Source organism: Thunnus maccoyii, chromosome 17, assembly GCF_910596095.1.
Source record: "Thunnus maccoyii chromosome 17, fThuMac1.1, whole genome shotgun sequence".
NCBI classification, from domain to species: domain Eukaryota; kingdom Metazoa; phylum Chordata; class Actinopteri; order Scombriformes; family Scombridae; genus Thunnus; species Thunnus maccoyii.
In genome coordinates, this window is record NC_056549.1 from 9,497,956 (window position 1) to 9,511,254 (window position 13,299).

General features: G+C 37.4%; 1 protein-coding gene and 1 long non-coding RNA gene across 2 annotated transcripts in view; one reads left to right on the top strand and one right to left on the bottom strand.

The window, feature by feature from the left end:
* LOC121882229 (centrosomal protein of 128 kDa-like) overlaps positions 1-10,975 on the top strand; it is a 43,348-nt gene extending 32,373 nt beyond the window's left edge. The window contains exons 22-25 of the mRNA XM_042390300.1: positions 1,917-1,994; positions 2,368-2,481; positions 9,225-9,333; positions 10,128-10,975. Coding sequence (XP_042246234.1) covers positions 1,917-1,994; positions 2,368-2,481; positions 9,225-9,333; positions 10,128-10,201 — 375 coding nt within the window. The 3' untranslated portion in view covers positions 10,202-10,975. The remainder of the gene's footprint in view (positions 1-1,916; positions 1,995-2,367; positions 2,482-9,224; positions 9,334-10,127) is intronic.
* Positions 10,976-11,021: 46 nt separating this feature from the next.
* Positions 11,022-13,008, bottom strand: LOC121882230. The gene is made up of 3 exons (XR_006092055.1): positions 12,809-13,008; positions 12,236-12,275; positions 11,022-11,105 (listed from the first exon to the last, which is right to left on the bottom strand). It is a non-coding gene; the product is annotated as an uncharacterized LOC121882230 (long non-coding RNA).
* Positions 13,009-13,299: the final 291 nt, after the last annotated feature.

Genomic DNA, 13,299 nt, shown 5'->3' on the forward strand with positions numbered 1-13,299 from the left:
GCAGTGGTAAGGCAGCTTCTCACTATCATATTATCAGAGATGCTAGCAATGCAACACAGTACATAAAATAAGTACAGCAGAAACGTCAGATAGGTCGGAATACCGTGTTTAACTATATGTCTTTAAACAGTTACGGCTGAAAATGACAACAGAAATAAACATGTCTCTGCAATTCAAATCAACTGCCAGCTGTCTACCTGTGAAGTGACTGTTGTTGTTAGCATGACGTCACAGTGATTTGGTCTATTGACCAGGCAGTATGACATCATGCCTATTAGCATGCAGGTTTGACAGATGAGCATGCCTTTTTCAAATTCATGTAACAGCAGTTGTGAATGTAATAGAATCCATAGAAAGTGAATGGAGATTGTATAGATTGGATTCTCAGCAATGCCCATTTTAAGATGGACATGCCTATTGGGAGCAGAAAACAAGAACTAATTTTGCAATGAAGGTAAAAATGACAAAATAATTACAAAAAACATATATCTTCCAAGAAAGAAATGCTCTCCCCTTGTAGACTTGAAAGATCTCTGGAAGCTTTGTAACGGATGGCTGCTGTAATCAGCTTAGATTGAACAGTTATAGATTCCAACAGTGACCCAGAGTCACTGCCGAAAATGCTTGTTGAAACTTCCTCAACACTCCTGTAGCAGAAACCACTTGTTTACCTTTAATCCATATGTTCAGTATGTGCCAAACAATCCACGCTTTGACAATAAATGGCTAAAATGCTACCCCCAGCATAGCTTCAGAGCTACAAGGAGGCACGGCATGACAAGCTAACTATTGTATTAAAAGTGTCCAGAGTTTAAATTCAGTGCTTCTCACTAACACATGTTTATGCTTGAGGTCTAACAAACATGTTAGATGCATTTCCTTCCTCATAAACACATCATTCCATAGAGTTACTAGTGGTCAGTATCTCCACAGGGTAACCTTTAAGCAATGTTGTGGAGCCAGTGATAGTTTTGATGTTTATTAATAAGTTGCGGGCACTGAGTTTACAACATTGTAGATTTAGTATCTGAGCAGTAAAATATACTCACAAAATGACTTTTTGACTGACCTGCAAACAGTCTAAATACAGGCTTGTGGTTCGTATATGTTATCATAAAGTTGATTTTAAGGGACATTAGATATTCTTATATGCACAGTCTCATATTTCACATTCTATCCTGTCATGTGGGAGGATGTTAATAAAACATAATAGTGCCAACAGTTTCAGCTGTGCACCCTTGTTATCTGGCCAGTACATCCCGTTATCTGTGCAAATACAAAGGCATCAGTAGACGCTACAGAGCAGTTAAAGCCCACGGACAGCTGATCCAGCTGTGTAGCCGTCATCAGTAATCATCGCTTCAGATGACCCTTTGACCGGGAATAATTTCCCATTTCACTAAATGCATATCTCATTGATTTCTTCCTCGCATCTCTCCCTTTCATCTTTCCTGGGCTTTAAGTGGGAGGTGCTGAGGAACGAGGAAAAGACACGTGAGGGAAAGAGACTGTTAATGAGGATGTTACCCTGGTATTTACCCATGTATCCATTTGCTATTGAGTCGTTGCATTGTAGTGCCTTATGCTTGTCCCTTACATGGCAACATATGGTGTTTTGTCCTTACTTTTAAAATGAGAACGCAAGATATAAACTATGGCAATAGATTGTTGTTCAAACATTTACATTGAAACACATGATAGTGCTATGATGCCTTTATGATATGAGCTGTGTTGACTTATCTGATAAGTGTCTTTACGGGTAGTGATGTCTGTAGATGTCGCAGAATTAAATGGCGAGAGTTAAATGGCTGAATTTAATATCAAAAAACACTAATCTAGACACTGATAATGCTAGATTGCTATGTAAATCAACTGATTTTGCATATATATATATATGCATGTTTTCTGGTTACTAGAACACAAGAGTAGCCTTGGACCACTTGGAGTCAATTCCAGAGAAACAATGCCTGATGGAAAACTTCAAAGATTTGGAGGTGGGTTCCACTTGTAGCCTAGATACATTTTTTTTGTATGAAAATACAGTGGCAAAGAATGCTTTTAGTTCAACTTAATTTTCTCTTCACTATTTTATTTTCCCAAAACAACAACCCTGGATGCAGTTAAACATGAAAATTGAGACAGACTTGTTTATATACATTAGGACATGTCAAATGAACACATGAAACGCTGAAAACCACTGTGGTCTGTGTGAATAACGTACATATTTCCATGTTCCACTATATCACTGTATATGAGGGCAGACTTTTTCTGTGCACAGGGATTTTTTTTTCCTTTGGGCCTGGTTAATGACCATTTCTGGCTCATTCCTGGTCAGGTTTTGACACAGCCTCCGTTTTGTGCCCCTAGGAGTCACAGCGGCAGAGGGAGATGGTCGAGAAGCGCTACGCCAAATACAAAGAAATCGTCTGGGACCTGCAGCACCAGCTGGACGAGTCCAAAAGCAGAATCCAAGAGTGCAGGGTACAACATACACACACACACACACAGACAGTTTCTCTTCTGTACTCTCAAAAAATGAGCTTTATAATGCCTTAAAAGAGCCTGTACTACCAAACAACAACCCACCCTTTTTCTATTTCAGTCGCTAATTGCACTGCTTTGTTCAAACAGCAGCCATTTGGATAAGGATAGCCTGACTTTGAGAGCCATTTATGAGTCTAGCTCGCCCACATCGGTGCCAGTGTGTGCACTACACCTAATTTGCAACTTGTATGAATAAATGAATAATTTCACATGCTGGTAATGCATCATGGATGGACAGAGTGGGACAAGCTCACGCAATGGCACAAATGTACACTCTAACAAAACCTGAATTTTACCAGTCACTGATAATTGCTACAGTCATTTTCTCTGCTATAAAGCAGTCAGGGGAGCCATCAAGACATCATTGTTGACAACTGATTGCTATCAGCAGTTTGCAACCTCCCCTAAACAGCTATACAGTCACTTTTTAAATGGTTTTAATCTGCCAGATTACCTCGTTGGTTTGCCAAATGACTCCCTTGTTGAGTGATAAGTGGCAATTGCATTAGCTTAATAGCAGCTGTCCACCCGGGGTTTGTTAAGGAAAAAGGATGGATGGAATGTCTTTACAAGACTTCCATCTTGATCAAAGTCAGCAATGCCAGCGAGAACAAACAGCTTCTACACCAAATGAAATAGTGGCTCCTTGCTTGAAACACCAGTTACTAAAGCTCTACTCAGACAGGATTCATTTTTGGGTCAATGTTTGTCCTGTCATCTGTTATGCTAATGATTGATATACACAGGATAAAATACATCCGGAATATGTGTCAAAACTTCACCATTGGGCAGTGACTTGGCGGTCCTTGCAACAGAATCACTAACTTTTTTGGAGATATCTGTTCAGCATGCGACACTTCACAGGCAAATAAATGTCTACAGAAGCAGCTTGTATCACACACACAAGAGCACACAGTTCATAGAGAGTATCAAATCACTCACTTCCCAAATGGAGCATTTTATAATTTTGTAAAACACTCAGGATCAAACACTGGTCCAAACAAGCGTTTTGGGAGATAGCCAATTTTTGACCCTTAACTCTTGTTTTTGATCTTTTGAATTTGATTTTGCGTCCTCTGTGTGCTCTGTGAAGTGTATTACTGTAAGATATATCTCATACAGGGCTGTTCACACTCGGATGCACTGCAGGATGGAAATTCTATATTGTGGAATTAAGCCATGCAAGCAGGGATGTGGCTACGTCGTTCTCAGTTGTCTGTCACACTTTAGACTAACAGACTAATGTAATATCTCATCAACTATTTGTTGAATTTTTCCATTGTTCCATCTTTAGTTGAATTGTTTTCAGACAGCTGAAGATGGTATTTGTCAGTGTCACTAATAATGAGTGTAGTTTACACAGTGGATGAATAGTTATCTACCACTGCAGCTGTAAAACAGGCTGTGTTGGTCATGTGCATTGGGTAAATATAGTATTTATTTACCAATTTAGCAGTTATAGTTTCCTCGATTGATGGACTTCAGTTGATGTGAGGGAGGAGGAGGATATTTTTGTATAATTTAGTGCCAAGTCAGAAAAATATCAGAGTGCCAGAGTACATGCAAATGAAAGAGGGCCATTTTAGGACAAGTCAGATTGAGATTGTCAGGCTCTGCCCTACATTCAGCCTTCTTGTCTGTGTGCTTCAAGCTGAATGCTAGTGTTGGCATACTAACATGGTAACTTCCTAACATGTTAATCGTGTCATGCTGATAATGTCATTTGGCATGTAACATTTATATGGAATTTGAAAATTTGAAAATATGGGGGCATCCAGTGGCTTAGAGGTTAAGATGAATACCATACAAATGCAATGTTCCCAGTTCGATTCTTGTTGGGGGACCTATGTTACAAGTCGAACCCCCTCTCTCCCCAATGTTTACAGTCTGTTTCTCAACTGTTGCTGTCCATAAAGGCAAAAATGCCCCACAAAAAGCTTTTAAAACAAGACTAGGTCAAAACTTTGTTTAAAATTAATGACAAGCAAATTAGCAAATTAATGACATATTGTTCATTGCTGGAGAAATTAGAATTGTTGAATATTAATAAGAAATCATGTTTTTGGTAAAAAATTTCCTTACAAAAATATACATTAAGACCCGACTGAAAATCAGCCCAAAACATTGTCACATGTATACACTGAATAAACACATGTTCCAGCGTTTCCACCATACAATTACAAAAAGAGCATTGGTCTTCTATACTAGGAGTATATGTGATAAGCATATAATGTCAGTTGACAGTGCATTAATTACAGTACTATGCTCATTTTGGGAGACAGGAACACTGTATTTTTCTATAAAATCTTCATTTCCAAATCTTCAAGCCGTTTTACAAGTAAAATGTTGTTGTTAAACCAATTTTCAAAAAATAATGATTTGTTTCTATACATGATATTGACATTATTCCATTAAAAAAGAGACGAACACATAAGAGCTTACCGGAAGTTTACCGACAGCATAAGAGCACATTAATAACAAGTTATGACCACCTTCTTTTTTAATCAGAAAGTTAGGGGTAATATTCCACATGCAATCTGGATCTTTTAGAAATCTTTTGATCCAGAAATCTTGGTAATATGGTTGAATGAGGAAAAGTCTAAAACGTTAAGACCTCCCTCTGTTAGAGACATCAACCTCCTTTTTTTACCTTGTGTGGCTTATTTTTCCAAACAACCCTGTCTAAACAAGAGGTTTTATGTTTGGTGACATCAAGGGAGGAAAAGACATGAGAGGCTCTTGTTTTTGTATAACGGGCTGCTCAAGCGACCCACATAGTTACCTGCCCATGCTTCTTCAACAGTCTCTCAAAGATTGATGTCCCCCAGGTCCTAGTCCCTATGAAATTAGTTATTTTAACAGTAGTACATTTTCTACCGGACTCGGACCCTCTGTTGACATTCTTAATATCCCGGTCAAGATTAGCAACAGGAAGTTTTGTGCTAGGCCTTCAAGATCTGCTGTGTCATCTAATTCATTAAGCGTTCATTTGCACTGTACAATTTCTTTTTTACTTCCATCTACCTCAGTTAAGCTCGGTCTTTTTAATGTTAGAGCTCTCTCTAGCAAGACTTATTTTAAATGATTTTATCTTGCATGGTTGCAAACTGGGGATGACTGTCAGGTTGGTGAACTATGCCCCCCATTTTATGATTGTTTCAGTCAGCCCAGATTAAATGGGCGTGGTGGAAGTTTAGCTGCAGTGTTTCACAAACCATTCAAATGCTACACCATAAATGTGACTGATGTCTGTAGTTTTGAGATACTTATTTTTAAAATTAAATTTGCAACCTTCACTCTCTATATCAGATTTTTAACCTGAATTCTCAATTTTTTTTTTTATCATCCATCCATCCATCATCTTACTTGTGATAGAATTATTGTAGCTGGTGATATTAATGTCCATGTTGACAACCCTTCTGATTTATTTGTCACAGAGTTTCTTAACAGTCAATTAATTTGATCTACAACAACATGTTCTTGAGCCTACAAATAACCACAGGTGTGCTTGGGACCTGGTGTTTACTTATGGTATGAGTATTGGCCCCATACATTTAATTGACTTGCACATATCTGGTCACTTATGTATTTATTTGATAGTATTTTTCCAAAGTGACACGGTAAACAAGACTCAATACGCTCACATACTTTCAATGAGGAAACTGTTTAAAAATTTTCATCCATTTTTGCCTGCCAGCAATACTATACCCAATTTTTCAGACACAGACAAGCTGATAAATGACTTCAACCTCCTTTGTACATCCACTTTAGATTCTGTTGCACCTTTTAAGACAAGAATTAAACATAGTACAGGATTGGCACCCTGTATTAATAATGACATTGACTCATAAAAGAGAATGTAGAAGGCTGGAACGGAGGTGGAGGAAGACGAGGCTTTTCAGATACATTATCAACAAATGAAAGAGTTGATGATGTCTTTTAATGAGCAGGTTAGGAATGCAGGGGCCAACTTTTTTTTCTGTTTCAATTCATACTAATAAGCACAGCCCCAGAGCTCTTTTTAACACTGTGGACCATCTTTTAAATCCTGTAAGTTTTAATCAGTGTAAGTCAACTAGTGGGGAATGTCTTAGATCTTTAACCTTTTTTAATGATAAAATCAGTGAGATACAATCAAAAATTATGGCTCCGGATTCTTTAATTGATGCCCCCTGCCTCAACCATGCTATTTTTATCAAGTTTTATGCCTGTCTCTCTAAATGAAGTTATGATCACTGTGTTACACCTCAAACGCTTCATAAGCCCTGTTGATATAATGACCCCTAAATTTCTCTGCGATATACTGGATAAGACTGCCCCTTGGTTGGTCTCAATAATTAACAGTTCTTTATCCTTTGGCTGCAGCCCAGAATATTTGAAGACAACTTGTGTGAAACCACTCATTAAAAAATCCGGCCTCGATCCATCAGAATGCAGCAATTACAGAGCAATTTCAAAACTCCTCAAAGTGTTGAGACAAAACAACATTTTTGGAAAAATTCAGTCAGGTTTTAGACAGCATCACAGTACTGAGACTGCTTATTAGTATGACAAATTAACTTTTAATGGCTTGGCTGATACTGATGAATGTTACATTCTTGTACTGCTAGACTTAATTGCAGCTTTTGATACAGGTGACCACAAAATTCTGATTGAGAGGCCGTAGCACAGGGTTGGTATATCTGGGATGGCTTTCAAGTGGTTTTGTTCTTATTTGACAAATCAGATTTTTTTTGTTTCTATTGGTGACCATGTCTCCCCTCACTCTTCAGTAAATCGTGGAGTTCCTCAGGGCTCAATACTAGGACCAGTTTTATTTTCACTATATATGTTCCCACTTGGCCACATTATACATGAACATAAAATTTCATTCCACTGCTACGCTGATGACACACAGCTGTATCTCCCAGTAAAGCGCACCAAGATTTCAAACCTCTCCAGTCTTACAAATTGTCTAGTATCAAGTCCTCTCTTGGTCACCTATTATTTAATGTTAAACCAACTGTCAGAAGCCCAGGTGTGCTCTTTGACACTAACCTCTCTTTGGAGAAACACATTGACAAGTTTACCCAGTCATGCTTCTACCATCTTACCATATTGCTTGGATACGATCAATGCTGAGTTTCAATGACACTCAAACTATCATTCACGCTGTTATTTCCTCATGGTTGGACTATTGTAATGGTATTTTAAGAGGTATAAATCAGAAATCAATTAATAGACTCCACGTTATTTTGGACTCAAAGTCATTATTATAGTGATCAGGCAGCCCTTAACTTTTCAAAAACAAGTTTACAAAGTGCTTCACAGATACAAATACACAATGCAATTACATATTAAAATGTTACAAATCAATAAGAAATGGAAATGGAAAATAATGAAAAATCTTAAGAATAAATAAGTGAGTGAAAGCATAAAACAAACAAACAGAAGGAAAATAAACTCTAATTAATCACCATGATATAAAAAAAGAGTTTTAAAAGAGGTCACTGGGGTTGCTTGTCTCATTTCCAAAGGAAAGTTATTCCACAATTGAGGAGCCCTAACAGCAAATGCCCCACTAGCCCTTTATTTCAAGCTTTACCCTGGGGACTTAGAGCAACAGATGGTCTGCAGATCTAAGAGAACGAACAAGGGTGTAAGAGATAAGAAGGTTGATGATGTAAGATGGGGCAAGGCTGTCCAGTAATTTAAAAACAAGCAGTAAAATGTTAAAATCAATTCTAAAAACCACAGGTAATCAGTGCAATGAGGCGAGAACAGGGGAAAGTGGTCATATTTTCTAATCCTTGTAAGAACCCTAGCTGCAGTATTTGTAGGAGGTTGATAGATTTTAGGGGCAGTCTGGCAATGGCCAGTCCAGCTCTGCCCCAGGATGATGACAGATGTTGACCGGCTGGTCGTCTCAGGGGTCGGGCTGCTTGCAGCTGAGATGACCTTCTGACACCCGGCCAGCGGCTCCTCACATCTCTGAAAACTTTGGAGCAAATTTCCAAATAGGCTTTATTTGGATAGACTGACCACATATTGGGAATCTAAATGTTTACTTTCTCACCTGCAAAAATATTAAAACTTAATTAAGTGACATATAAACAGTCCTACAGAGAAATTTACAACAGATTTTGGCCTGACTCACAATCTCTGCCATCGTGGCATTTGGTGTGAAAATCCATTCTGGGATACTTGGCTGTCCCAAGCTTCAGCAGCCTTTAGCCAACTTCAGCCAATCAATCAGTTAGTCAGTCAGTGACTCATTGACGGACAAACATTCTGGTTTGTACAGCTGTTGCGGTCCAGAAAAAAAAGGAAAATATGGTTATCTCCATATGACTTCAATGAGGCAGAAATGTTACATGCCAAATATTAGCATGACATGATTAACATGTAAATAAGTTACCATGGTAACATGGGACACAGACAAGTACATGAACTGAAGGTTGAATGTAGGGTCGAGCCTGACAAGCTGAATGGCACTTTGTGATTTGATTTGCATGTACTCAAAGATTTACATTTTTGGTTCATTTGTGGTAGAGTTGTAAAAATAACTCTTCTGTCCCTTTTTTTTCACCCATCCAACAATTGTATCTTCTCATGTGTGACGCATGTTATAGCCTCACAGTTGCTAGCGTGGCTGCAGACTTTTAGTCGTGTCAGTTAGTATATGTCCTCCTGTCTTCCAGGATGAGAAGTTGGACGCCACTTCCAGGAGCCTGAGACTGGCTGCTCTTTCTTCTTCCATCAAAGGCTCCAGCACATTCCTTAGCAGCTCTCTGAGATCTGACACTCTTTGTGAGTATTTGTATAATCAAGCTCCAAAAAGTCTTCTCTGACAGCTTATCAAATGGATGGTGTAATGCTAGTCGTGTTTTTCTGTATTGTTAGATTATCTGAAAAGAATGTTTTTATCTGAATTCACTTTTTTTAGAATAACATTTTTATTTCACTTCCACCATCTTATGTCAGCAGGTATACTTTTGGAAATGGATATATTTAGCTTTGTATTTGTCTCAATATTGCCCAATTCCACATTACAGTGTATCATAATAAAGCTAAAGGCATGAAATACGGGATTATATATGATCAATTTCACCATGGTAGTCTTTGAGCACTGTCACATTTCCATTCAGTATTTCATCATGGCGCCTAGAGTTCAACTTGACTAAAGTTTCCATCGATGCTCTGGAAGTGTGTCTGTCTGTATTACTGCCAGTGGCTCACAGCCAAAATCACTTGTAGTTTCCTAAGCTGCTTACAGATATTTGGCACAGTGTGAGAGGACTGTACTTTCTGTCACATTGTGTCTCCAGGATTTGTGGCGGCCAAAACATGCCGATGGCTATTTAAACCTAGTGTTAATATACAATGCAATTATCACATGTACTGTATTCATGCCTTTAGCAGTAAAAGGTAGTGCTACTCATATTTAGTACTACTTGTTAATATGGAATAGATTTTTATAGATAGAATAGATTCATAAAATAGAAAGGAATGTAGTATTCCAGCATTTGTGACAATGATAAACTGGGAATATATTCATTGTTTTTCCTTTCTTCTCTGTTGTTTTGCTTTCCTCTTTGCCGCAGCCCCACACAAACGCCTGACCACTTCAGACTTTGGTGACTCATCAGTCAACAGGGCCAAACCTGTCACAGATTAGCTCAACCTCAAGTGAACCTTTATCTGTATCTCTACAAACCCAAACACTCGGTGCTTACAGCTGATTCTACCTGCCTGGTGCTCAGCCAGAACGAAGAGCAACTTGACCATTTTTGGAGGCCTTGCACTCAACACTAATCCTCCTCCACTACCTCAACCAGGCAATCACTGAAGGTGCTAAAGGAGCTAAAGGATAAGACTGAGATTTCCTAGCCAACTTTTAGAAATGCTTTGACGGAGGGAATATAAGTTTTGACACTGTAAAAGGAGAGTATACTGTAAAGTGTTTGAAATGTTATTTATACAAGCCTGAATTGAATGTATTTAAAGGGATTTTTAAAAGATTTTAACCAAAATTGTTTTTCACTGATTTTACATTTTTTTGCAGTTGTTACAACATTTACCTGCTCAACAAATTTTTCAAATATTGTTTACCTTATGAGTCATCTGTAACCTTATTATCATGCCAATGTGTTTGTGCTAAAAATGAAAATGAGTTGGTAAAACTCTACATAAACAGAACTCAATGAGAGCTCTGGTGCCTTTTGAACAATATGCATTTTTTTTACTAATATACTGTGTTGTCTTCATCATGAAAATGTGACATCTTTACCACGACTTTTAATGTATTGACCAATTTTCTTTATTACTTTCTCTTTTTTTTTATGCAGTACATACATATTTGTAAAAAGATATATAAGCACACATAGATGTCTATTTTTTATTAAATGTGAAGGAAGTATATGCACTACAAATAAATCCCCATGCAGCTAAATGTCTGGTTTTTATAAGCACACTTCCTTTATTTCACAGTGAAGTGTTTGCTGTGCAGCAGCCGAGACTCCAGCTACTCCCACTGGTATATCTTCTGCTTTTTCCTAAAATCCTTCATTGTAGAAAACAACCTAAAGCCACAGGAGAGAGAAATGCCTTCTTTTAATTTACTGCTAGACTTCAAAGGTGCAAACACAGTACCTGCTGTGTAAACATTTCTCTAAGTTGTACATAATCTTGTCTGAGCCACATGTTTTGAGAGTTTGTGCAGTACCTTTGGGAAGGTAAGGTGGTGTAATGTAAACCTACACTTGAAGAGCTTTAACATCACTGAATGTGCTGGCAGGTACGGAGCCCCAAATCTGACAAAATGTTAAAGGTTTTCAGATGAGCCAAAAAAAATATGACGGATACATCAATAAATAACACTGTTGGTGAAATAATTAAAATAGAGCATAAAAAGAAAAGCTTTATAGTTTTCCTTTAACCTACAATTAATTTATGAAATCTACTAAAACTTAATTTATTTTACTATTTATTATTTATCTTTCACTAGCTTATTATATTTCAACTCCTACATTTTACTTTTTTTTTTTGGTTTGTTTTGTTTTGCAACACATTTAAGCATTTATCTACTTTCCTCACACATTTCCAATTTTCCTAATGCTCATTATGTTTTAAGAGGGCTATGTGGCTAGTTTACCTGAAAAAAACTTTTAGCATAACACACTAAGTAGCCATTTCAGCTAGCTGCTAGCTTAAGCTAACTTGATCACATGGTGCATCATAAAACTACACCAGCTGGTGCTCATAATGTTAATTATCCATGTATATGTTCTGCATCTAGCTATAGAAGTATAAACTTTTTGTAAGAGTAGTTGAAGCATTTTAGCTGGCAAGCTAACGCTAACATAAACTGAACAAAATATATTGATGCTCTGAGGAATAACAGATATGGCTGAAATGTCAGCATTATTTTAATAAAACATGAAGCTGTACATGCATTGCTTTGGTGGTGTGTCTTGTTTATTGATGCACTTGGTTGTATTTGTCTCGTCTGATAATCCAGCACATTTTGTCAGTTTCAGGCTCTACAGCAGACAGGGAATCAAAATGTAATTGAAATTAAACAAGGTATGAATTGATTATAAAAGGCACTGCGTCTTTTTATAGCACTAACGGTGCTATAAAAGTGGTTAATTACACTCCCCAAAAAGTAAAATTAATTACACCACCTTGTGATAATTTAAGTGTTACTCACTGCAGTCATGTTCCTCTTGAGTAGCATGGTACTTTCATATCTGAAATGATACATACAAGATGATTTTATCAAGCCAAAAGAAATATGCCCCCATGCACCACTTAGCTTGTGGGGTTTTCAGCCATGTTAGCGTCATGGCGATGTTGGACAGAAATAATGTGCTTTCTCAATAAAATAATCAGCGGTTCAAGTTAATATATTCTTTCAATGTAATATTTCCGTAGATGCAAGGCTTAAGTATTTACTTTTTCAATAATATTAACACCAACACACTAAGCTATTTGATTAAAATGTGTAAATCAATTTAAAAACTGTTTTCTTTAACCTTTGGAATTTCGAAATAAATAAAAAATTAGATAGTTGACTTTAATGGTATTTATTCATGATTTTGAAACCAAGACCCACTCAACTGAAAAGCAAAAACTGTCAATTTAGGAACATCATTACAATTTCAAGCTAAATGATATTATGACATGCTTTCTCTTAATACATAAAATGTGGTATTTTTGAAGACAATAGTAAAAATATATGTAAAAAATATAATTATCATCAATGGACATATAATGTACCCACAACTGTAGAAGGACTTGACTTTTCCTGCTGCACCACAGGGTGACATTTTTTGGCTTCCATATGTCTCAGTGGATTTCCAGGACATCCTTTGCATCTCAACACTGTCTGGATGGATCAGCACCAGATTATATACAGATAGTTACTTAAGTTCCAAGACAATGAATCACTATGACTTTGGTGATCTCCTTACTTCCCATCCATTTCTACTATCTTAAGTCTGAAACTTGTCCAAAACTTTGGTCAAAATACCCATCAGCCTCAGCTGTATTTTAGTGCTAATAAGCAATGATAAGCAGCAACTGTTAGCATGCTAACACACTAAACTATGATTGTGAATATGGTAAACATATTTACTTATCATTTAGCTCAAGGCTCCTCCTATTACTCCTCGATGATACCTCGGCACTGGAGCTTAACATACAGAACAGATGTTTCCTCCTCGCTGGGCTCACTGCAGCTAAAAGGATTGTGGTCGGCCGCTGAGAACCTCC